Source organism: Zea mays, chromosome 4, assembly GCF_902167145.1.
Source record: "Zea mays cultivar B73 chromosome 4, Zm-B73-REFERENCE-NAM-5.0, whole genome shotgun sequence".
NCBI classification, from domain to species: domain Eukaryota; kingdom Viridiplantae; phylum Streptophyta; class Magnoliopsida; order Poales; family Poaceae; genus Zea; species Zea mays.
Window position 1 is genome coordinate 25902211 of NC_050099.1, and position 25402 is coordinate 25927612.

The window sequence follows — 25402 nt, forward strand, 5'->3', positions numbered from 1 at the left end:
TTGCTTGCTCGTTTCTAATTTGATGGAGCGGGGGATTGAGCTGTCTGTGTTTATGGCAGCGACGACGGCAATGAGGATGCATGCCATGTATTTGTGGAATTGCGACAACCTTCGCTGAGTCTTGGAGAGCTACTTCTGCGATCGTGATCTGAAGAAGGTTCTCAAAGCATGGATATCTCTTAGCTTTGTCGGATGATTCTAATTTACATATGTTTCCATTTCAATATTAATGTTATTCTGTTAACAACATATTTTCTTAAGTAACATCGTGTTTAGATTCATAAGTATGCTTATTATTTTTTATATACATATATTTTTTCAATCAGTAGTTATGCCAAATTTACAAATTAAGGCATGTTAGAGGAAGATACATAATGAAAAATAGAATAACTAAAAATTCCAAACACCATGGCTTTTGGACGTTTAACTTCTCTATACTTCACAGCCTGTCGCAAAATTCTTGCTGATCATTGTGGTCTCCATCCTCTTACAATTGTTGTCATGGGTAAGCTCTGAGGAAGGAAACCAGAGTGGAAAAATGGGAGAAAATTATATCCAACCTCCCAACATATGCAACTTGTGCACCTGGTCCAGTTTCATACATCAATGAGAAAGATGTAGATGTACCATAAGAACAAAACAAATCATGTTACTCGTGCTCTTTTATCTTATTCGATTTCATATTATACGACATTTGTACCTTCTTGGCCTTTTGTTTTTTTTGGCAAAGAGTGTATGACAAGACCAGCTGAATGGAAGATGGGATCATTCTTTTCTCTGCTAGAATTCATGGACATTGACATTTAATTGGCAAACACAACTCAAGCTCTCATGGCATGCATATCCCTATTTGAATTTGAGGCAAGCAGAATTGGGTTCAGTAAAATACTTGTCCCTCGAATAGCAGAGATAATTTCTATAGGATCACCCGATCTTATTTTTATATTCACTATCGCAATTGCAGTTATATCTGTTCTAGCAGACAACATAAATCTTACTTGCTCTCTTGAAATAGTAGGTTCCATAGATAGATTAATTGATCTTCTTGGTGCATGTGAAGATACTTCAACTCTAGCCAACTTCTCTTATATTCTGGCCAAGATATCTAAGCATGTTGATGGCGCAATTGCTGATGAAATTTGGCAAAAATTCCCATGGATCAAATTGCAGATCTATTGTTTGCAGAAAATGAGCAATGTATGAAAATGTGTTTGCAAGACTTGCATCTTTGATAAAGGTTGGAAAGTTGAGGGCTATTCAGACTATGATTAAATCAGGAATTGACAAGAAACTTCTTGTGCTTCTAGGCAATGGTTCTGAGATCTCATAGCGCCAAGCGATTACCACGCTAAAAACATTCAATGAACTTGGTGCTCCACTTCAAGGGTGCATGGGGCCTGCAGTGTTGCTTCATTTGCCTTGGCATGCTCAGATCAGTTTGAAAAAATTTGTTTTATTTGATAGAAATGTATTGTAACCACCAAAGCCCCAACAATTATTTGAGGTGATTCTTCATAATATCCTTTAGAGAGACAACAAAAATATCATTGAAACCATCCAATGTTTATTATCTCTTGTTGAAAGGGCAAATGATATAAGAGTGCAAGACCTCCTTTTGGGAAGCCTTATATTTACGCTTAAGTAAAAAATAAGGTGAAATTATGTATAAGTGAGTGTTTAAACCTTTGTTGTTGACTTCACATTTACACGCACCTAACCAATAGAAAACAAATATTTTGTGCTTTATTTCTCGGTGTTCGGACAAATGGTCCTAACCAACTAGTAAAATGATGTCGCGTGCCTAGAATCTAAATGGTGTGCGGGTTGATACAAGCGGTTTAATCTAGTTCGGCCAATGCAAGGTCCTACTTCCAGCAGAGGGGGGACGAGGCTTATATTACTCGTATCGAGGTGCCTACAAAAGGGATTACAAGCACAGCGAGAGAGGGGAAGTCCCCAAGTCCCTACAACTGATTAAGACAAGTGCCAATACCGGAAGACTTGGAGGAAAACTACTGAGTGTTCATCTGCCCTTGGAGGAACTACCAATGCCCTATTTATACACCTAGGAGATGTATGCTGTTGAGCCAGGGGACGTCGTATTCCCATGGGAGATGTCTTGGTATCCTATAGGTGACATGACGGTGCACTACGTTGTTGACTTGCGCTTGCTACTGCTGAGAGCCGAGGCCGAGTAGTTGGTTGTACCCGAGCCTAAACCTTAAATTGAAGAATGTTTCTTCCTTATACAATTTTAAAAAATTATAAATTTTAAAAATAATGAATGACTGAAATAAACTTTAAATAACTGAATATTTAAATATTTCGAAGTACAAACCAATCAGCGCCTCGTTTCAACTTTTCAAATCACCGCGAACTGCCTCTGATTTAGCCACCGCCGGTAGGATAGCAGCGGACCATCGACGGTGCGGAGGACAAGTTGCGATGTACGCGTTCACACCCGTGTCATGCGTTGACTGAGCAAGTGCGTCCGTTTGGTTACCTGCGTAATGGAGCTAGAAAATGCACGCGCGAGTGCAAGGTTGGTTGTTTTGGAGAACGTTGGCTGGATCCGTAGAGACGTGGAAAAGACCGGTATGCTGCCGTGCAGGTGCGAACGGGCATGTGCGTCTGCATCTCGGCATCCAAACACGTGATATGTGCTCGAAGTCGTGCCCGGGGTCTTCATTGCGCCAAGCAGAAGGTCCCTGAAGCCTCGGCGATCGTAACTAGCTACTGGGGCCCCAGGAATTTCTCACCGACGTCCGTTGAAGCCGCTGAGCCGCCCCGTTCCGTGGACTGGCTCTACCACCGGCTTCGCTGCATGTAAGTTCACCACATAACGATCGTCTTGTTCGCTACTACGTTTTAGAGTACTTCGGATGCGAGGTTGGTGCGTGGATGCGTGGGATGGTGAGCTCCGGGCATGGCACGACCGTATTGCCAGAAAGCACCGCCGCGTCGTCCAAACTCTGGAGGTCGAGGAAAGGAGAGGAAAGATGTCCCAGCCGTTGAGTACTTGAGTGAGGAATGGACGACCCTGATTAGGTTGTGCATACCGTTTCGGCCAACTGAACCGTGGGCATTAGATCTGAATCAGATGGGCGCGAATAGATGGTGGCATGGGCGAGTCTCGGACCGCTGGTCCGGGATCTAGCGGCCATCGTATTATACCAGTTCGAGGGAACACTTCTAATCTCAGCCACTAATGAATGATCGGACGGCTTGGGCTTGCCGATGCCCCTTCACCCGCGTACATATTGCATAAGAGACCTTCACTTCATTTTAAATAAACCCGCAGTCCAGGGCAGGTTAAAAATAATTGCGGGCAGGTCCTAAATCTTACCGCCCAGCCCCTGATTTTCCTGGAAATAGTACCCACAGGCCAATTGACTCGAGAAATAATAGAATAAGTGCAGAAATTGAATTTCAAGTGTAAAAATAACTCAATAAACTTCGAAAATCCATATCTCCTCTTTTCTAACTCCGAATTTTGTGATTATTGAACCTACAATCTCGTAACAATGGGTAGAATATTATTATACAGTTTATTCTCATGTTTTATATGATGTTAATTTTTGTTTGTATTGTTGCCACTACCGGAATCTGAGGCTTTGCCGAGTGTCGGCCTCTTTGTCGAGTGTCTTTTCTCGGGCACTCGGCAAAGCAGGCTTTGCCGAGAGCCGCACTCGGCAAAGTTAGGCTCTCCGCAACGAGCCTCTTTACCAAGTGCTGGACACTCGGCACAGGACCACACTCGGCAAAGACACGTTTGCCGAGTGTGAAACACTCGACAAAGGTGGCGCTCGGCAAAGGGCCGTCAGCGGCCGTCCTAAAGCTGACGGTCGTCAGTCTTTGCCGAGAGCCGAGGTTTGGCACTCGGCAAAGAGTCTTCTTTGCCGAGTGCCAAATATTGGGCACTCGGCAAAGGACGCTTTGCCGAGTGTCTTCTCTAGACACTCGGCAAATTATATTTTTATTTTTTTTTATTTTGTCTCCCAAACTTTTTGTGGTATGTTCCTACACTATTTATACCTATATGTATCATTTGTGGACAATTATAACAGAGTTTTCAATCGTTGGTAGATTTAGTTCGTTTATTTGAATTTCTTCGGAAAATTCAGATTTGAACTGCAGGTCACTCGAAACTTGGAAAACCGTGCATGCAAAAATGATATTCATGTTACTTAGCATAAGTTACGACCGATTCCAAGAGCGGATCGGAAACTTCGAGCAACATGCTCACTAAACATGGCCGTGATAGCAGGTACTCGGCAAAATTGGCCTCTTTGCCGAGTGCCAAAGAAGACACTCGGCAAAGGATCCGTCACCGTCACTTGGCGCCGTGACAGCGAATTTTCTTTGCCGAGTACCAAATGGCACTCGGCAAAGTATTTGCCGAGTGCCCAACAAAAAGTACTCGGCAAAGAGGCCGTTGCCGATGTACAGTTCGCCGAGCGTTCGTTGCCGAGTGTTTTCTAGGTTTTGCCGAGTGCCTAAGGCACTCGGCAAAGGAGCTGTGTCCGGTAGTGTGCGAGTAGACGAGCAAGTGACCAAGGAACCAAGAGCACATCAGGTGGAAGAGTTGAGCAGGAGCTCATTAAAGACAAGTTGTGCTCCTGCTCCCAAAAAAAATCAGATTCCAGTTTAGTCTGACGACCGTGAGTGACCGCATGTTCTTTCTCTTCACCATCACGTGCATAGTAATGTGCGTGCACGGCTCGATGCGGCATGCAACAACGATCCCAGATCTTCCCCAGCAGGCCGGTTTGGTTGGCGGTGCCGCGCGCTGCGGCGCGCGAGCCGTCTCGCTGGTAGACATGCATGCATCCACGATCCATCTGCATGTGGTACACTTGCCGTGCTGATTTGGCAAGAATAGTTCTCACAGCATGTGGCCAATCCCGGCATCCTTCCCTAGCTAGCTAGCTAATATCTGTTCCTCTTAACTGTCTCATTAGCCTTTACAACAACCATCTAGTTGTCCTTGGCGCACTTTTCATCTAGTTAACTCGTTTAGCTTTTGACAAAAACCATCAGGCCACACAAAGCTGTAGTAATTATTGTACACACTAGTCCCAATCATATCAGAAGCTACAAGAAGTGTCGTCCACAGCACACACAATAACATTCTCTTTCAGCTTCTCTCACAGATCGAGCAACAGCGGCGTTATGAAGTCGCCCACTGCCAAGCAGGCACTTGCTGCAGCCCTCTCAGCTCTGCTGATCCTTCTCTTCTTTGTCCTGCTCTGTGGCCCTTCTTCTTCTTCTTCATCGCCGTCGTCCCAGCCGTTGCAGCTGCAACCGTCTGTTGTGAGAGTGAGGAGCAGAAGGCTTCTGTCGACGCAATGCCGTGACTCCTGCTCGACGCCTGTGGGCGGGTTCAGCCAAGCCTTCAAGGCACCGGCCACGGTGTTGTTCGAGAGCTTGAAGACGACGCCCAAGAGCAGGTCCAACCCATCCCATAATTAGGCCGGGAGTTAGCTTAGTTCCTCCATGTTCTTCTCACTCTAGCTTTGTTCTTCTGTACTGTAGTGGATCACTTCTGCTGGTCAGGATGTACACATTGCGGGGGCAAAGCTAGCTAGCTAGCTTGACTGCAGCTCGGCATGTATATATGTACTTTTTTTTCTTTAGCAAAATCGATATCTAGCTAGATCTATCTGTGTAGTATATGCATATCCACGTTAGATGAGAGGATACTAACGGTAATAATAGCGTACACTTTAGTGTTAGTTTGGGAACCATATTTTTCCAAGTGATTTTCCATTTTTTTAAGAGAAAATTAGTTCATTTTCCATTTTATCAAAGGGATACAAGAACTCTATTGTAAGACTTGAAAAAAGAAATATGAGAATGACACTCCATTTATGACTTCTAATTGTAAAGGGGTTCTAAGTGTTCAATACAAAAGGGTATTAGATTGTCACAACCGGTTTTAAGGGACAAAGTCGGGTGCATCTCATACATGCGCCAAAGAAGACAACATATATAATAACATAGTGTATAGAGATAAATATCATAATATAATCAGAGTACTTTATTACATAGCGGAAGTCTTACAAAATAAGAGATAAATATCGCAGGATCTAAAATCTATCCTTGGCGCCAGAAAGCTGACTGGGAGACGCCACCTAGATCAAGTCAAATGCCTCAGAGTTAGGCGGCTTCTCTTCGACCACCTGTTCTTCTCCTGTGGGGGGTGTGAGACAGCAAGAGTGAGCTCACATACGTTCATAGCTCAACAAGTCGCGGGGAATAATATGGCATGACTCACCAAAGGTGGGAGTTCATGAAGTGTAAGGCTGATCAAGGAAATAAAGGCTGAAGCTGAGCATTGCTTTTATAAGTTGGTCAAAATTTTATTAGCAATTACTAAGTGTAAGTAAATACCAAACCTTAATAATAAATAAAGTAATAGTAAAATAATCCCAAATGCGATGCAAATGTCAAATTAAATTTAAGTTCCATAAATTAATCATGTGAGGGTCCGAGCTGCTCATGACCGTGTGCACGGCTAGTATACCAGTTTTACACTCTGCAGAGGTTGCGCATCTTTACCCACAAGTCATGTTACCCATCTGCCAAGAGATGGCCAATCTCATACACCTCTACCGAGGAGGCGAGGCAGGGTAACACTATGAGGCCTTTACAAAGTTCCACTAGCTTCAGAAATCCCGCTACATTTTGTAGGAAGCTCCAGTGCAGGAATCCCTCGCCTGACCGCCATCGCAGCAAAATCAACCCAAGGACCTCCCTACACTGACCACTCCCCTACTGCCGTTGCCCCTTTCGGGTAAGGAAAACATCCATTAGCTTTCCTAGTTAATCAGCCAAGGGCGTCCCATTAAACCCTTGTGGTAGCACTGTTTTCCCGGGTGGTCGCTCCATGTTCCCATTAACATAATGATCTTAACATGAACAATAATAATAAAAAGATAATAAAAGTGTAATTATGAATAGTGTATCTCCATACCCAAATCCACATAAAGCAATAGCAGGTACTACCCAAAAATATTTCAGTGGTAAACAAGGTATAAAGATCACTAAAACTGGGGTAACCTATTGGATCCCATCAAAATTAACCTATGCAGATCATTATAATTAACAAGAACATGGCTGAGAAAAAGTAAGTGATCAAGGGCACAACTTGCCTTCAATGAGCTCCTGCTCAGCTACTTCTACTTGTTGAACCTCACAATCCACAGTGGCTTGCTCGTCTACTCGCATCAACACAATACATACATAGTAATTCAAAAATTAACATTGCACCAAACATGTGAATAAAATACACCATAAAAATCTACACATTAAAATAAGAACCTAGGAACAGGAATCATTAATTTTGGAGTTATAGATTTTAAGATATGAATTTCCAAAGGTTTTATGTGCTTAAGATAGGATTAAATGAGAAATTAATTTTCTTATTGTTTTCATGTCAAAATAGAGACACTAAATGATAGACAATAATATTACAAAATTTTAGAAGTTGGAATGGATCAATTTGGAGCTAAAATGAATTTTCTATGTATTTTACAAGTTGCTAGAATTGTTTTTGTATTAAAAACTAATTTCTATAATTATTTCTCGGTTTTTAATCACCACTAGACTGGGCCTCAAATCCCAGAAAAGTTAGGGGCCCTGATGCAATTAATCCTAAGACTCAGACGAACCCCCCTATGGACGGCGGGTTGATTCACTATACTATAAACCAAAGGATTCATTTGTAAATTGCACGGCCGAAGCGGTACCAGTCGGATCTGGCCGTCCGATCAAAATCCGGTCGCTAGGATTAGATCAACACAGCTGTGAATCGGTACGCATCCGCGACTGCCAGATCATCAATCAACCGCCCAGATCTTATGTTGCCCCTTGTGAATCCCAAACGCTCGATCCGAGACGGACGGACAAGATTGAGCCCGTCGAACCGGTATCCTACATCTAATCCGAGCCGCATCATAACGATCTAACGGCTCGCACGATTCCGGCCACCTTCTTCCCCAAGCCCACTGGACGCGCACGGCGGGGCACGGCCACACGGCGGTCCGCTCGCCGGAGCACCCACACCTCGCACCCAGGTGCCCCATAACCTAATCCGAGACGCATAACCCGAGTAGGAGAGCTTAGCAGCGAGCACAATAAGGGGCTTCATACCGGTGTGTTTGCGGTGTAGTGCTCAGGCCATGTAGAGGATGCAGTCTGCGGCGAAACAATCGCGACGGTGAGAAATTCCCGGGGCACAGAAGAGCAATTCCGGGCGGCGCGGCAGCGATCAGCACCCAACCAGACCCGTGAAGCCCTACTGCGCCACTGCTCGGCACCGGTCGTAAGCACAGTGGAGTTCACCCACGGCGGCACAGTCGACTAGGTGCGGATTCGCCGCCTTCCCTTTCCCTCACTAATTCAGCGGTGGTCGCGAGGATAGGAAACAGAGGGGGGAGAGGCAAACCCGGTCATGGTTCCCCCCCCTATAAGGACAAGACGTAGCTAGGGCGCCACAACGGATTCCGTGAAGTCCGCGGCTCCGCCATGCTCGGCGCTTCCGTTGATGGGAGGGGCGAGGGCTGACTCGCCAGGTCTACACGCCAGAGAAGGCAAAAAGAACCGAGAGCGAGAGAAACTGACTGGCAATTGAGCCCGCCTGTCGACGCGTGTACGCGATTGAGGGGTTGACGGGCGAGGCCCGATTGGCACTATGCAAGTGCGCGCTCACGCGGGCAACGGTTGGGCCACGCAGAGGAAATGTCGACTGGGCCGAGAAGTGAGGTCGGGCGGCCCATGTAGCATCTTACTCTTTTCCTTTTTATGCTCTAATTTCTTTTCTCCATTTCCAAGTTAAATTTGAATTTCGAATTTGAATTCAAACTTGTGCCACATTATTCTCTATTACTTTTATGAAGTTAAAAATACCAATTTTAGAAATATAATTATATTATTTATATTTTCATATCATTTCTCTTCTTCTCATTTTCAAAACCCTAATTCCCATTTAGGGTTTAATTCAACTTCTAATAATTATTATCTTATTTTTTTTATTTAATGCAGAAACATATAACTCCAACATGATGCATATTTTTTATCATTGTTTTAATTCATCTCTAAATTTTATGTATGCTCTTTTTATGATGCAAATGATGCACATAAAATGAGGAGACCTCTCTATATTCTTTGTATACAAATTTGAGTATTACATAGATAAAGCAGTGGCGAACGGTTGAGAGCACCTAGAGGGGGGTGAATAGGTGATCCTGTGAAACTTGAAACTTAATCCACAACAACTTGATTAGGCGTTAGCACAATAATGCCAAGTGGCTTAGAGAGGAGTCTCAACAAAACACGATAACCAACAGAGATCAATCACAGAGATGGCACAGTGGTTTATCCCGTGGTTCGGCCAAGACCAACGCTTGCCTACTCCACGTTGTGGCGTCCCAACGGACGAGGGTTGCAATCAACCCCTCTCAAGCGGTCCAAAGACCCACTTGAATACCACGGTGTTTTGCTTGCTTTACTATATCCCGTTTGCGAGGAATCTCCACACTTTGGAGCCTCTCGCCCTTACACTTGAAGTTCACAAAGAAGCACAGAGTAAGGGAGGGATGAGCAACACACTCAAGACAAGAAATCACAGCAACACCACGCACACAAGTCGCAACAAGAGCTCACAACAAAACTCAATGAGTTCACAACTCAACTAGAGCTCTAATTGCTATTGCAAGGAATCAAAAGCGCGGAATCGATGTCTTAGTGCTTAGGAATGCTTAGAGAATGCTTGGTGTACTCCTCCATGCCCCTAGGGATCCCTTTTATAGCCTCAAGGCAGCTAGGAGCCGTTGGGTGCATTCCAGGAAGGCAATTCTTGCCTTCTGTCGCCTGGCGCACCGGACAGTCCGGTGCACCATCGGACACTGTCCGGTGCAGATTTCTTTCCTTCTTTGGCGAAGCCGACCGTTGGCGCCTTCGAGTCGTTGGCGCACCGGACAGTCCGGTGCCTCCTTCTAGCCGTTGGCTCGGCCACGCGTCGCGCCCGGATTAAGCGGCCGACCGTTGGCCCGGCGACCGTTGGCTCACCGGACACTGTCTGGTGCACACCGGACAGTCCGGTGAATTATAGCCGTACGCCGTTAATTTCTTCCCGAGAGCAGCAAGTTCGCCTGAGCCAGTATGGCGCACCGAACACTGTCCGGTGCACCACCGGACAGTCCGGTGCACCCAGACAGAGCTGGCTTTGGCTGAACAAGGCCATCTCTTCTCCAATTCGATTTCTCATGTTTCCAGCACTTAGACACAATACATTAGTCTCTAAAACAATGTACTAAGTCTGAGAAACATACCTTTATACTTGATTTGTACTTTGTCCACCTTTTAACACTTAGGCACTTGTGTTGGACACTAAATCACCAAAATACTTAGAAATGGCCCAAGGGCACATTTCCCTTTCAATCTCCCCTTTTTTGGTGATTTATGCCAACACAACATAAAGCAAGTAGAACAAGTGCAAAATCACTTCAAATAAGAACTCAAAATTGTTTTGATTCAAATTTGACATATATGGATCATTCTTTGCCACCACTTGGTTTGTTTTTTGCAAATCAAACTCAACTTCCTATCTCTAAGTCAAACACACATGTTGAAACTTAAAGAGAGATATTTCACGAGAAATTGATCAAGGATTCAAAAACTCCCCTTTTTCATAATTAAGCCTTCTCCCCACAAGAGACCAACTTTTGACAATAAGAGGCAAACAAGAGTATTTTGACAAACAAAAACTCTAACTCTACTATTTTCAAAATTCACAAGTGGTAGCTGATCCATTTATTGCTTTGGCCTTATTTTCTCCCCCTTTGGCATCAAGCACCAAAACGGGATCAATTTTGGCCCTTTAACCCCATTGCCTCACCAAAATCTTCAACTAAGAGTAAACAGGCAATAAGAGTATAGAGATAAACTTGGAATAAGTTACTCTTTCATTGGAGTGCAGTGGAAGTCTTGCATGGTCCAACTCCACCGTTTCCCTTTCAATTCACCTTTGAGACTAAATCAAGCAAACTCAAGCACATGGTTAGTCCCAAAGAGTCAAGTTGTAACACATCTCCCCCTAAATAAGTGCATCACTTGCAAAGGACTTGTGAGGTCTGGGGAGTGTTTGTACAACTTGAGCACCATAAATAAACAACAAAATGCATTAAGGAACATGATCAAAGGCATAAACACATGTATGCTATAAATCAATCCAAGTTCCGCGAATCTAAGACATTTAGCTCACTACGCAACTTGCAAAAGGTCTACTCATCTAAAGGCTTGGTAAAGATATCGGCTAGCTGGTTCTCGGAGCTAACATGAAACACTTCGATATCTCCCTTTTGCTGGTGGTCTCTGAAAAAGTGATGCCGGATGTCTATGTGCTTTGTGCGGCTGTGTTCAATAGGATTATCCGCCATGCGGATAGCACTCTCATTGTCACATAGGAGTGGGACTTTGCTCAAATTGTAGCCAAAGTCCCTGAGGGTTTGCCTCATCCAAAGTAGTTGCGCGCAACACTGTCCTGCGGCAACGTACTCAGCCTCAGCGGTGGATAGGGCAACGGAAGTTTGTTTCTTAGAACTCCATGACACCAGGGACCTTCCTAAGAATTGGCACGTCCCCGATGTACTCTTCCTATCAACCTTACATCCAGCATAGTCGGAGTCTGAATATCCAATCAAGTCAAAGGTAGACCCCTTTGGATACCAGATCCCAAAGCAAGGCGGAGCGACTAAATATCTAAGAATTCGCTTCACAGCCACTAAGTGACACTCCTTAGGATCGGATTGAAATCTAGCACACATGCATGCGCTAAGCATAATATCCGGTCTATTTGCACATAAATAAAGTAAAGACCCTATCATAGACCGGAATGCCTTTTGATCAACGGACTTACCTCCTTTGTTGAGGTCGGTGTGTCCGTCGGTTCCCATTGGAGTCTTTGAGGGCTTGGCGTCCTTCATTCCAAACCTCTTGATCAAATCTTGCGTGTACTTTGTTTGGGAGATTAAGGTCCCATCCTTGAGTTGCTTCACTTGGAACCCAAGGAAGTAGTTCAACTCGCCCATCATCGACATTTCGAATTTTTGCGTCATCACCCTGCTAAACTCTTCACAAGACTTTTGGTTAGTGGAGCCAAATATTATGTCATCGACATAAATTTGGCACACAAACAGATCACCATCGCAGGTCTTAGTGAAAAGAGTTGGATCGGCTTTCCCAACCTTGAAAGCATTAGCAATTAAAAAGTCTCTAAGGCATTCATACCATGCTCTTGGGGCTTGCTTAAGTCCATAGAGCGCCTTAGAGAGCTTACACACGTGGTCGGGGTACAGTTCATCCTCGAAGCCAGGGGGTTGCTCCACGTACACCTCCTCCTTGATTGGCCCATTGAGGAAAGCGCTCTTCACATCCATTTGGAACAACCTGAAAGAATGGTGAGCGGCATATGCTAGCAAAATACGAATGGACTCTAGCCTAGCCACAGGAGCAAAAGTCTCCTCAAAGTCCAAACCTGTGACTTGGGCATAACCTTTTGCCACAAGTCGAGCCTTGTTCCTTGTCACCACCCCGTGCTCGTCTTGTTTGTTGCGGAACACCCACTTGGTTCCCACAACATTTTGCTTGGGACGAGGCACCAGTGTCCATACTTCATTTCTTTTGAAGTTGTTGAGCTCCTCTTGCATGGCCAACACCCAATCCGGATCTAGCAAGGCCTCTTCTACCCTGAAAGGCTCAATAGAAGAGACAAAAGAGTAATGCTCACAAAAATTAACTAATCGAGACCGAGTAGTTACTCCCTTGCTAATATCACCCAAAATCTGGTCGACAGGATAATCCCTTTGAATCATCGCTCGGACTTGGGTTGGAGGTGCCGGTTGCGCTTCTTCCTCCATTACATGATCATCTTGTGCTCCCCCTTGATCATACGCCTCCTGTTCATCATCTTGAGTTGGGGGTTGCACCATTGTTGAGGAAGAAGGTTGATCTCGCTCATCTTGTTCCTGTGGCCGCACATCTCCTATCGCCATGGTTCGTATTGCGGCCGTCGGAACATCTTCTTCATCTACATCATCAAGATCAACAACTTGCTCTCTTGGAGAGCCATTAGTCTCATCAAATACAACGTCGCTAGAGACTTCAACCAAACCCGATGATTTGTTGAAGACCCTATACGCCTTTGTATTTGAGTCATAACCTAACAAAACCCCTTCTACGGCTTTGGGAGCAAATTTGGAATTCCTACCCTTCTTCACTAGAATGTAGCATTTACTCCCAAAAACTCGGAAATACGAAACATTGGGTTTGTTACCGGTTAGTAGCTCATACGAAGTCTTCTTGAGGAGGCGATGAAGGTAGACCCGGTTGATGGCGTGGCAAGCCGTGTTCATGGCTTCCGACCAAAAGCGCTCGGGGGTCTTGAACTCTCCAAGCATCGTCCTCGCCATTGAAAGCATCTAGGCCCCTGGTTGGTTTTAGTGATTAATGACAACGTAATATTATATGTGACTAACGTATGTTTTGTAGAGACAAATGGTAAGTTAGGTCGCATGACAGGTAGAAGTACTACAACGTGAAAACAATCCCGGAGATAAGAACTCGAAGCGACGGCTAAAACGACGAAACAAAAGGTGAAGGTCTACGGAGTCCGAGTGTCAAGGAGATGTGGACACTCGCGATTTAGTTAGGTCTTTTATTCTCTTTCAGCTGTACTATAAAGAGGGGTTGTCGATGAGTAGTTTGACCAAGAGAGTTCTAGTGTAGTGTTGGTGCACAATCACACTCACATACAGTGCTAGGTGTCACTCTAGAACTCACTCACAAGTTAGAACGAAAATCGATTTGAAAATCAACAGAAAAACAAGAGTCAGGGTTTCTGTCCCTGGGGGCACCGGACTGTCCGGTGCACCCTCTGCCAGGTGGGGCCATGCTGGTCCGAGGAAGAAGCATTCCCTTCGCAGAAACCCGAGAGCGCAGGTTTCGGAGATGAATTTTAGTGGCGCACCGGACATCGCACCGGACTGTCCGGTGTGCACCGGACAGTGACTGTTCACTGTCCGGTGTGCCATGAGTCCAACGGCTAGCTGTCAGAACTAGCCGTTGGAAACGACTGTTGGCGCACCGGTGGCGCACCGGACTGTCCGGTGCGCCAGTGCGCAGAAAGTTGCCTGTAACGGCTAGTTGGTGGGTGAGGGCTATTTATACCCCTTCCACCCACCATATTCAATGTCTTGCACTCCACATTTATTCCAGCACATTGCTAGAGCATTGCAAGCACCAAAAGCCTAGTGAGGAGATTAGAGAATCTTAATCCGCGTTTGTTCCTCATTAGCGCTAGCGAGAGCCACCTAGAGCACACACCACTTGCATTAGGCTTCTCTTGGTCAAGCGAAAGTCTACGGCTTGTTACTCTTGGTGATCGGTATCACCTAGACGGCTTGGTGGCGTTGGGAGCTCGGTGATCACTGTGAAGATCTTGTTGGTGACCCGACTCAAGTTTGTAAGCGGTCTTGAGGGATCCACCGCGCCGGAGTGGCAAAGGATCATATCGTAGTGAGCACTTGGTTCTTGCGAGGACCAAGGGGGAGTGATACCCTTGCGCGGGTGCTCCAACGAGGACTAGTGGAGAGTGCCGACTCTTTGATACCTCGGGAAAAATTGGAGGAGTCTTCTAAACCTTGCTTTACATTCCGCACTTAATTCAAGCACTTTACATTATGTATTTGTTTAGCAAGTATTTGAAGTATTGTCTTAGCATTGTTGCATTTCTAGTATTATTTTCTTAGTGCTAGTTGTTGGGGTGAAGTTGGGCTCTTGCTTAGCTCTTGCTTAGGTTTTAATTAGTGTTGATTTTTAGAAAAGCCCAATTCACCCCCCTCTTGGGCATCGTGATCCTTTCAATTGGTATCAGAGCCTTGTTGCTCGTAGATTAGCTTAACCGCTAGAGTTACGATGTCCGGTGGGGATGGACCTCCTCTCGTTTTTTATGGTGACGATTTTCCTTATTGGAAAATTCGTATGGAAGCATACTTAGAGGCTATAGACATTGGTGTCTATAAAGCCGCCACACAAGGATTCCCCGAACCTAGAGATCCCACAAATCTTGTAGGTGATGAGTTCAATTATGAGAAATGGAATGCCAAGGCCAAAAACACCCTTTTTAGAGGCCTTTGCAAAGATGTGTTCAATAGAGTAAGAAATCATAAAAATGCTCATGATTTGTGGATGGACATTTGTGCTCTACATGAAGGAACTAGAAGTGAACGTGAGGAGAGATATCACATAGCCATGCGAAAGTTAAATTCTTTTGAAATGCTTGCTAATGAAAATGCAAATGCTATGTACTCACGTCTAAATATTCTTGTAGAGGAAGTTAATGGATTGGGGCTTACTCAAATCTCACAACCGGATGTTGTGAGGAAGAATCTCAGTGTCCTCCCAATAGACAAATATGGACACATTGTCACTGTGCTACATCAAATGGATCTTTCAGTTACCACACCTACACAGATTTTGGGAAAGATCAATGCCCATGAAATGTACATGCACATCAACGACAAAGAAGAATCATCTTCCAAAAGAAAGGATTTGGCTCTCAAAGCAAATCATGAAAGAAAAGGAAAAGCAAAAATACAAGTTGAGGAAGAATCCTCAAGTGATGATGACCTTGATGCAAACATTGCCTTGATGGTAAGAAAGACCACCAAGATGTTGAAGAAGCTAAATAGAGAAGGCATCAAATTTGATTCAAGAAAGAAGAAAGTCTTTTCCAACAAAAGAAAGCCCATTTCTGAGATGGACTGCTACAACTGTGGTGAGCTCGGTCATCTTGCTCATCAATGCAACAAGCCCAAGAAGAATAAGTTCAAGGGCAAGAAAGAAGATGACAACGATGATGAAAAGAAGGAAAAGAAATTCTTCAAGAGGAAGGATGGGAAGCAAAAGAGGTTCCACAAGAAGAAGAATGGAAAGGCATATATTGTTGGTGACTGGCTCACCGACATTGAATCATCAAGTGGGTCTTCTTCAAGTGAAGAAGAGAATGATGAAAAAGTTGCCGCCATCGCCGGGGACTTCTCTTCACCACCACCATCGCCATCATCAACTTCTCACCTATGCCTCATGGCTAGGGGTGAACGGAAGGTACAAAATGATATTAATATTGTTGATGATAGTGATGAGGAATTTGCTTCACCTTCATATGATGAGCTAGCTGACTTGCTTAAAGAATATACTCAAATCATTAGAAAGTCAAAAGCTAAATGTGATAGGTTGAAAAATGAAAATGAATCTTTAAATGCCAAATATGACATAGTTATAAAGGCTAGTGATGAAATAAAAGAAGAAAATAAAACTATGTCATCAACTGTAAATGAGCTTACAAACTCCCTAAAAGATGCTAAGGAAAAATGTGACAAATTAAATGAAGCTAATAGGGAGTTGCAAAATAGACTAGTAAAGATCAAGGAAGACTATACTCAAATTAAATTTGATCATGACAATCTTCTTGTTGAAAATGAACTTTTATCTTGCAAAACACATGAGGCTATTAACCCTGTTGTTAAGATTGATGTAGCAACCTCATGTTATGATTTGAATCAAGAAGAGCAAACTAGTCTACATGTTGAATTGACTGAAAAAGTTGAAGTCCTGACTTTAGACAACCAAAAATTGAAGAATTACTTGACTGATGCAACTACTAGAGGAAAGGTTGCTATTGAGAACAATGATTTCAACAATGAGTTGGCAGTGGATAATCAAAGGCTTAAAAATGAGGTCAAGAAACTAAAAAGTGAAAATGAACATCTTGCAACAAGTGTGCAAAAGTTCAACAAGGGTCAATACCTCCAAAATGAGCTGCTTATGAACACTGTCATGAAAAACAACAAGAGTGGTATTGGATACAATGCTTTTGTGCAAAAGAAAGCTATCACTCAATACAAGCCAAAGCAGACTCACAGGCCTATCAAATGCTTTGAGTGTGGAAATGAAGGTCATTTTGCCCACAACTGCAAAGCCAAACCACCAACTCCCTTGCCTAAGCACTCAAGACCATTTGCTTTCAATGCTCATTATGTTCTAAGAAAGGTTGCAAATGGAAAGGTCAAAGTAACATTCCTAGGTCCACCAAACAAGAGTAGACCTAGACGAATCTGGGTTGCAAAGTCCTTGATTGAGAGAGTCACTGGTCCTATGCAATATAGGGCCCTCAAAACTCAAGCTTGAATTGTCTGTGGATGTAGGTGAACTACAAGACCAGTGGGAGCCATTGGGTTATTGACAGTGGATGCACACAACATATGACAGGCAACCCACGGATGTTCACCTCACTGGATGAGAATGTTGATGGTCAAGATAAAATCACATTTGGAGACAATTCAAAAGGAAAAGTGCAAGGACTTGGCAAGGTGGCAATCTCAAATGATTTATCAATATCAAATGTTCTCTTAGTTGCACCTTTAAGCTTCAATTTATTATCAGTGGGTCAACTCTGTGATCTTGGACTTCAATGCTTATTCACTCCAACAGAGGTTATTGTAACAAAGATGGATGATGAATCAATGGTGTTCAAGGGATTTAGATACAACAACCTCTACTTAGTGGATTTCACTTCAGAAGATGCAGACTTAAGAACTTGCCTCTTCACCAAAGCTTCTCTTGGATGGCTTTGGCATAGGAGGCTTGCACATGTTGGGATGAGCACACTCAAGAAGGTATTAAAGAAAGATATGGTTAGAGGATTAAAGGATGTGGTGTTTGAAAAAGACAAGCCATGCAGTGCATGTCAAGCGGGAAAGCAAGTTGCTAATACACATCCTACTAAAGCTTTCATGTCAACATCAAGGCCACTGGAACTACTTCATATGGATTTATTTGGACCTACAAATTATGTAAGTGCCGGTGGCAACCTCTACTATCTAGTGATTGTTGATGACTTCTCAAGATACACTTGGGTGTTCTTTCTCCATGACAAATCTGAAGTTGCATCTATATTCAAGAAGTTTGCCAAGAAAGCACAAAATGAATTTGATTGCAAGATCAAGAAGATTAGAAGTGACAATGGCAAAGAATTTGACAACACCAACATTCATGAGTACTGTGATGAAATTGGGATCAAACATGAAGTATCTGCCACATACACACCTCAACAAAATGGAGTTGTTGAAAGGAAAAATAGGACCTTGATCACTCTTGCAAGAACAATGATTGATGAGTATAACACACCGGAGAGGTTTTGGGCCGAAGCTGTCAACACTGCTTGTTATGCATCAAACAGGCTATTTCCTCACCGGCTACTTGCGAAGACTCCCTATGAACTGCTAAATGGGAAAAAGCCAGACGTCTCCTTCTTTCGGGTGTTTGGGTGCAAATGCTACATCTACAAGAAACGTCATCATCTAGGGAAGTTTCAAAGACGTTGTGATATTGGTTTTCTTTTGGGTTATTCATTAAAGTCCAAAGCATATCGAGTATTCAACCATGCCACTGGCGTGGTAGAAGAAACATATGATGTGGAATTTGATGAGACTAATGGCTCCCAAGGAGCACTTGAAAATCTTGATGATGTAGGTGATGAGCCACTTAGGGAAGCAATGTAGAACATGCCTATTGGAGCTATCAAACCAAAAAAGATGAAGAAGAGGTGCAAATCATTGACAGGCCTTCTTCATCAAATGTACCACAAGATGATGAAAAAGATGAGAGGCATGCAAATGAAGATACATTTGTCTCTCATGAACAAGCAAGGGTACAAGCCGAAGATGTTGATGCTCCAGGATCTTCTTCCCAAGTGGTTGACAGGAGAAACTCATCACTACTTCAAGCTCATCCTCAAAACCAAATCATCGGGAGTCCTTCACAAGGGGTTATTACTCGATCACATAGACATGCCTCTTTTATTGAACATCACTCTTTTGTTTCTTGTGTTGAGCCTACTTGTATAGATGAGGCGCTACAGGATCCGGACTGGGTGAATGCCATGCATGAAGAACTTAACAACTTCACCCGTAACGAAGTTTGGACCCTGGAGAAGCCCCCACAAGATGCAAGAATCATTGGAACAAAGTGGGTGTTCAGAAACAAACAAGATGATCAAGGTGTGATTGTAAGAAACAAGGCAAGACTTGTTGCAAAGGGATTCTCTCAAGTTGAAGGCTTAGATTTTGGAGAGACCTTTGCACCGGTTGCTCGACTGGAAGCCATCCGTATCCTACTTGCATATGCATCATGCTATGATATAAAACTTTATCAAATGGATGTAAAAAGTGCATTTTTAAATGGCTTCATAAATGAACTTGTATATGTTGAGCAACCGCCTGGATTTGAAGACCCTAGATATCCTAACCATGCTTACATGTTGTCCAAGGCGCTTTATGGGCTAAAGCAAGATCCAAGGGCTTGGTATGAGCGCCTTCGCGACTTCCTCATCGAAAAGGGCTTCAAGATCAGGACCGTCGACACAACTCTATTCACAAAGAAACATAACGGTGATATTTTCATTTGTCAAGTATATGTTGATGATATAATCTTTGGCTCGACAAATGACTATCATTGCAAGGAATTTGGTGAGTTGATGTCGAAGGAGTTCGAGATGTCAATGATTGGTGTGCTAACTTACTTCCTTGGCTTTCAAGTCAAGCAAATGAAAGATGGTAACTTTCTCTCACAAGAGAAGTATACCAAAGACTTGTTGAAAAGGTTCAACATGGAGAAGTGCAAACCAATCAAGACCCCCTTGCCTACAAATGGACATCTCGACTTAGATGAGGGAGGTAACCCTGTTAATCAAACTCTCTACCGTTCTATGATTGGTAGTTTATTGTACCTTACCGCATCTAGGCTCGATATTATGTTTAGTGTCTGCATGTGTGCTAGATTTCAATCTAATCCTAAGAAAGCTCATCTTCGCGCTGTTAAGAGAATTATTAGGTATCTCAGGCACACCACAAGCGTTGGTCTGTGGTATCCCAAAGGAGCTACTTTTGATTTAATTGGCTATTCCGATTCGGATTATGCCGGTTTGCAAAATTGATAGGAAAAGTACTTCTGGGGGATGCCATCTGCTTGGCCGATCACTAGTATCATGGTCATCCAAAAAGCAAAATAGTGTTGCCTTGTCAACTGTCGAAGCGGAATACATTGCCGCAGGTGCTTGTTGCACACAAATTTTATATATGAAACAAACTCTTCTAGACTATGGCGTAGTTCTAGAAAAGGTACCTTTGTTGTGTGATAATGAGAGTGTTGTTAAAATTGCTAATAACCCTGTACAACACTCTCGCACCAAGCACATTGATATCCGTCATCACTTCCTTAGAGATCATGTTGCTAAAGGAGATATCATTTTAGAAGGAGTGAGGTCGGAAGATCAATTAGCGGATATTTTCACTAAGCCTCTTGATAAGACCCGCTTTTGCATGTTGAGGAATGAACTAAATATTCTTGATCTCAGAAATTTTATGTAAAACGTCAAATGGTGTTGTCAAGCTTGCATTGCATGTTTAAATTTCTTGTATTGCATCTAGGGCTTGTCTAACCTAGTTGAGATAACCGCCAACAAAGCGAGTGAAAAAGCTTAACTCGGGTCAAACTTGACAAGTCTTAGTTTTAAGCTTTTAGCACTTAAATTCTTACTTGTTATGCAATTGTTGGTTCTTGAAATATGCATGAGGTACTGCACTTAGGGGGAGTATTCAAAACTCAAATCACTCATGAAAACCCCTAGTGCAAGCCAAAATGCAAATTTCACCATTTGCCTATTTTCTCTAAAAACTATCTAGCCTATGGCAAAATATTTTGAAAAGTATATGAGGGTGCCAATACCTGTCCCAACAAGTGTTATTTTGTGTGATTATAAGTTGGGATTTGGTTTGGTTGGAAATTAGATAGAAAAATTCAAAATTTTCCAATCTTCCCTCTGTCTGGGCTCACCGGACAGTCCGGTGTGCACCGGACACTGCACTGTGCAATGTCCGGTGCACCGGCTGCCGTGCGCTGAAAGTCTTTTCTCCTGTGCGCTGTCCGGTGTGCACCGGACAGGCACTGTAGACTGTCCGGTGCGCCCATATCGCGTTTTAAAAAAAGGCCACCAGCCCGAGACCGAGCCAGAGGCTCATTTCTTCTCCCCTGCCAGCTTCCTCTCTTTGTCTTTGGCGCTTTTCCCCCCGTCGCCGGCGACCTCCCTTCCTCTCCGGCGATCCCACGGCGACCTTGTGCTTCTCTTCATCCCTCTCGGTGAGCAGCCCCTTTCTCCCTCGGTTTTCCTCCCTCTCTGTTCTGTTGTGCAGAGGCTCCCATTTCCACCCTTCGTGCAATTTTCCAAATCATGTGAATCCCAGTGAATCCAAGTTGTGATATGTGTTCCCTAGTGGCCATTGAGTGTCCTTGCAGGTTCCTAGCTCCTTCGGGAGGGTTTTCCCACCTCAAATAGCCGTTTCACCGAAACCCTAATTCCTCGCACGCCACGTGCTCGGTGAAATGCCCAAACCAGCCAAAAATGCTTCAATTGAACCCAAATTTTTCAGGCACCTTCACAACACTTCCTGTAACATACTTGTCAAATTTCACGCCAATCCGAGATTCCAGGATTAAATTTCACCAAATTCCCCGTTTCGAGCGATCGTTTCCGAGCCGAGTGCCCAAATCTCTTTTTCTTCACCTAAATTCAAACCAAGCACACACTTCACTCATATTTACCTATATAAACCTATTCGTGAAGTATCGGCTCAATTCCCTGTCATTTCGTGCCTCAATTCAAATTCCAAACCTCCTATGGCACTATTTATCGTTCAAACGTCGTTTTCACGTCGTTTGACCTATCGATCGTCTCGTCTCGTGTTTTCTGTGCCATATCTCTCTGTGTATGTATTTATTCACATTTCATATACTTATGACTATGTGACTAATACGTGCTCACCTCTTCTGTCATTTCAGTGACCTTGATTGCCCGTGTGCCGTCTCCTGTCCTGCCTGGATCGTCACCTCTCGTGTGAGCTTTCCAGGTAGTCATCTCATCCTTTGCTAATCTATCGGACATTTTCGCTCTGTGCTCAGTCACTCTCTCTCATTTGCAGACATCAGTTCAGGATGCCGCGCACGAAGAATGTGTCGGCGCCAGGGGGAGGCGATGACGAGGATCCTTGTCGCCCCTTCAGGCAGGTCAAGGGCAAGACAGTCTACTTGGAGCAGCTGGAAGGCCGCAAGAAGCGGTGTACGGACAGAGCAGCCCGTGCAGCGGCAGCAGCGGCGGCAGCCGCTACGTAGGCCGAGCTTGGAGATCAGCCGCAGACTCCGTCAGATCAGATCGCATATCGTGTTCGTCGTCTCACCTCCCGGCCTCGCTCCTCCACTCACACCTCTGCTTCCACTCCGCCACCCACTCTGCCTGCTCCCGTCACTCCTATTGCGCCATCCACCACCACAGCCATACCCGCTACCTCCACTACGCTAGCTTCCACTGCTCCTCCTCCTCCCGCTCCCGCTTCAGCTCCTCCTGTCCCTCCACCTCGATTCTGGGAGCGCGATGAGACTGAGGTACGACCACTTGCTGCGGATCCTAGACTCTTTGACCTTCAGCGTGCTACAGCGGCACAGGTACGTAGGTTCAGATACGTACCCGTGGAGTCTTGGTTACCAGCTCAGAGGGACCCTGCAGCAGTTGACCTATTCAGCACTCGTATTCAGGAGTCGTTTTTCAGAGCTCAGATGTCTGCTCAGATAGCTCTGCGAGTGCACCAGCTTTTGGATCTTCCAACCTTTCTGCTTGCAGCCGGTGCTGATTCTGAGGCGCACCTCACATATCTGCCTGGCCTTCTGACCCTTTTGACTACCAGCGGCAGGTATGTTGAGGAGTGGGTACGAGTCTTCTACGCCTCTGTATGGATAGACACGGATCATCACTGGATGAGGTTTCGTTTTGAGCGAGAGGATGTCACCATTACTGCCAGTCAGATCCGCCAGCTCTTTGGATTCCTCGAGTCGACGACTCGTCTTCACAGCCTCTGCTACGGCACTTCTGACCCTCCTTATCGCCCTCACGGCGGTGTGGCTCCGGGTACAGCTCACGTCGCGGCTCTATTCCGCCCGCCCTTCTCAGATGGGTCGCGACGTTCACCGGCAGATTTTACTACAGCAGCCAAGTATTTATATGAGCTTAACAGACGGACTCTTCTGCCGAGGATGGGATACAGGGAGGCTACCACACATATCCAGCTCTGGCTCCTTGGTGCCCTGGTCTCTCACTCTGAGTTTGACGTCGTGGACTTCCTTATTTGTGAGATCGAGGACACCGTTTTGGATGGGATTCGTGCTCGTCGACAGTTGCCATATGCTCACTACTTGTGCCACATCTTTGCGCAGCTGATTCAGCCTCCTCAGTTTCAGGGCACACTTGAGGCCTCTCGCCTCGTTTTTGGATCCTACCGTCCTGCGTCTGAGGCTCCTGTGCCTGCTTCTGCTCCTGTTTTTGACTCTCAGGCTGAGGATGCAGCTCTTCGTCAGTTCGACACTCAGGGTACAGCAGCTGATGATGATGATGATGATTTTGGGGTTCCTCCTCCGCCTCCGCCTCCTATGCCTCCACGCTCACATGATCATGAGGCTGGGAGTTCTAGTGCTGCCCCTGCTGCCCCTCCGGCTATGGACCCTGCTCTTGCTTCGATTCTCCAGTCTGTCACTCAGCAGCAGGCCCACCTGGCAGCCGAGCAGGCCCGGTTATCCGAGAGGATGCTCTCGATGTTTCAGAACATGCAGGACAGGCAGGATGCGCTTCAGCAGCAGCTCCTCCAGGATCGGGCTGAGAGTAGGGCATTCATGGCTCTTATGCTACAACAGTCTGGTGTCTCAGTACCTCCGGTTCAGTCTGCTCCACCTCCTCCGCTTCACGCTCCAGTTGTGCCATCGATTTTGTCAGGACCCCCTGTTGGTACTTCTCCGCTTTGGCCGGTCACTTTGGCTTTCACCTCTCCGGTTCTCAGCTCTGTCTGCCCGCAGCCGCCAGTGCCACCAGCATCTGCTGTTACCACTACTGTTGTGGCAGTATCTGTGACCACTTCTGTTCCGGCGGCTCCTGCAGCGCGGCCTCCGTCCAAGTCAGTACCAGCTCCAGCTTCTACCGCAGATCCTGGATCCGAGACTGACTCTGACCCTCCATCGGCGTTCGCTCTGCTGCCTCGACCGCGACCGGACGCGCCCCCGCCGCCTCCTCCCGCTTCAGATGTTTAGGTTCGGGTGCCCTTTTGGTGTTTGACGCCAAAGGGGGAGAGATATGAGTTGTGAGAGCTAGGGGGAGTTAGAGAGTTAGTAGAGAGTCATTTTGATGTAATATATGTGCTTGCTACTCTCTGTACTAGATTGATGTTTTTGGCTCACAAACTCGATATATACTCTCGTTGCTTATGATTGACTGTGTGTATTATGTTTTCACCTTATATTTTATCACCAGTCTTCTAAGTTCTTGTTTCATTGATTTAACTTCACTTTTTTTATGAACAAGAATCTTATGATGTGTATGCGCTCACTCTTATTAGTATGATACACGTTCTTTCTGTCAAAGATTACTGAGTATAACTAACCATCCTTTCTATTGACAGAAACTTCAAAACAATCTACTCTCTCAAAACTTGTAGGGTTGTCATCAATCACCAAAAAGGGGGAGATTGAAAGCATCTAGGCCCCTGGTTGGTTTTAGTGATTAATGACAACGTAATATTATATGTGACTACCGTATGTTTTGCAGAGACAAATGGTAAGTTAGGTCGCATGACAGGTAGAAGTACTACAACATGAAAACAATCCCGGAGATAAGAACTCGAAGCGACGGCTAAAATGACAAAACAAAAGGTGAAGGTCTACGGAGTCCGAGTGTCAAGGAGATGTGGACACTCGCGATTTAGTTAGGTCTTTTATTCTCTTTCAGCCGTACTATAAAGAGGGGTTGTCGATGAGTAGTTTGACCAAGAGAGTTCTAGTGTAGTGTTGGTGCACAATCACACTCACATACAGTGCTAGGTGTCACTCTAGAACTCACTCACAAGTTAGAACGAAAACCGATTTGAAAATCAGCAGAAAAACAAGAGTCAGGGTTTCTGTCCCTGGGGGCACCGGACTGTCCGGTGTGCACCGGACTGTCCGGTGCACCCTCTGCCAGGTGGGGCCATGCTGGTCCGAGGAAGAAGCATTCCCTTCGCAGAAACCCGAGAGCGCAGGTTTCGGAGATGAATTTTAGTGGCGCATCGGACATCGCACCGGACTGTCCGGTGTGCACCGGACAGTGACTGTTCACTGTCCGGTGTGCCATGAGTCCAACGGCTAGCTGTCAGAACTAGCCGTTGGAAACGACCGTTGGCGCACCGTTGGCGCACCGGTGGCGCACCGGACT

General features: G+C 45.0%; 1 protein-coding gene and 1 pseudogene across 1 annotated transcript; both read left to right on the forward strand.

Annotated features, from left to right (window-relative positions):
• The first annotated feature begins 621 nt into the window (after nt 1-621).
• On the forward strand, nt 622-1528 carry LOC103655167 (uncharacterized; annotated as a pseudogene).
• Nucleotides 1529-4935: 3407 nt separating this feature from the next.
• Nucleotides 4936-5874, forward strand: LOC109939375 (uncharacterized). Its single transcript, XM_020551810.1, has 2 exons — nt 4936-5450; nt 5536-5874. Exons 1-2 carry the CDS (start codon nt 5173-5175, stop codon nt 5582-5584), a joined length of 327 nt encoding a protein of 108 aa, XP_020407399.1. The 5' UTR covers nt 4936-5172; the 3' UTR covers nt 5585-5874.
• The last annotated feature ends 19528 nt before the right edge of the window (nt 5875-25402 follow it).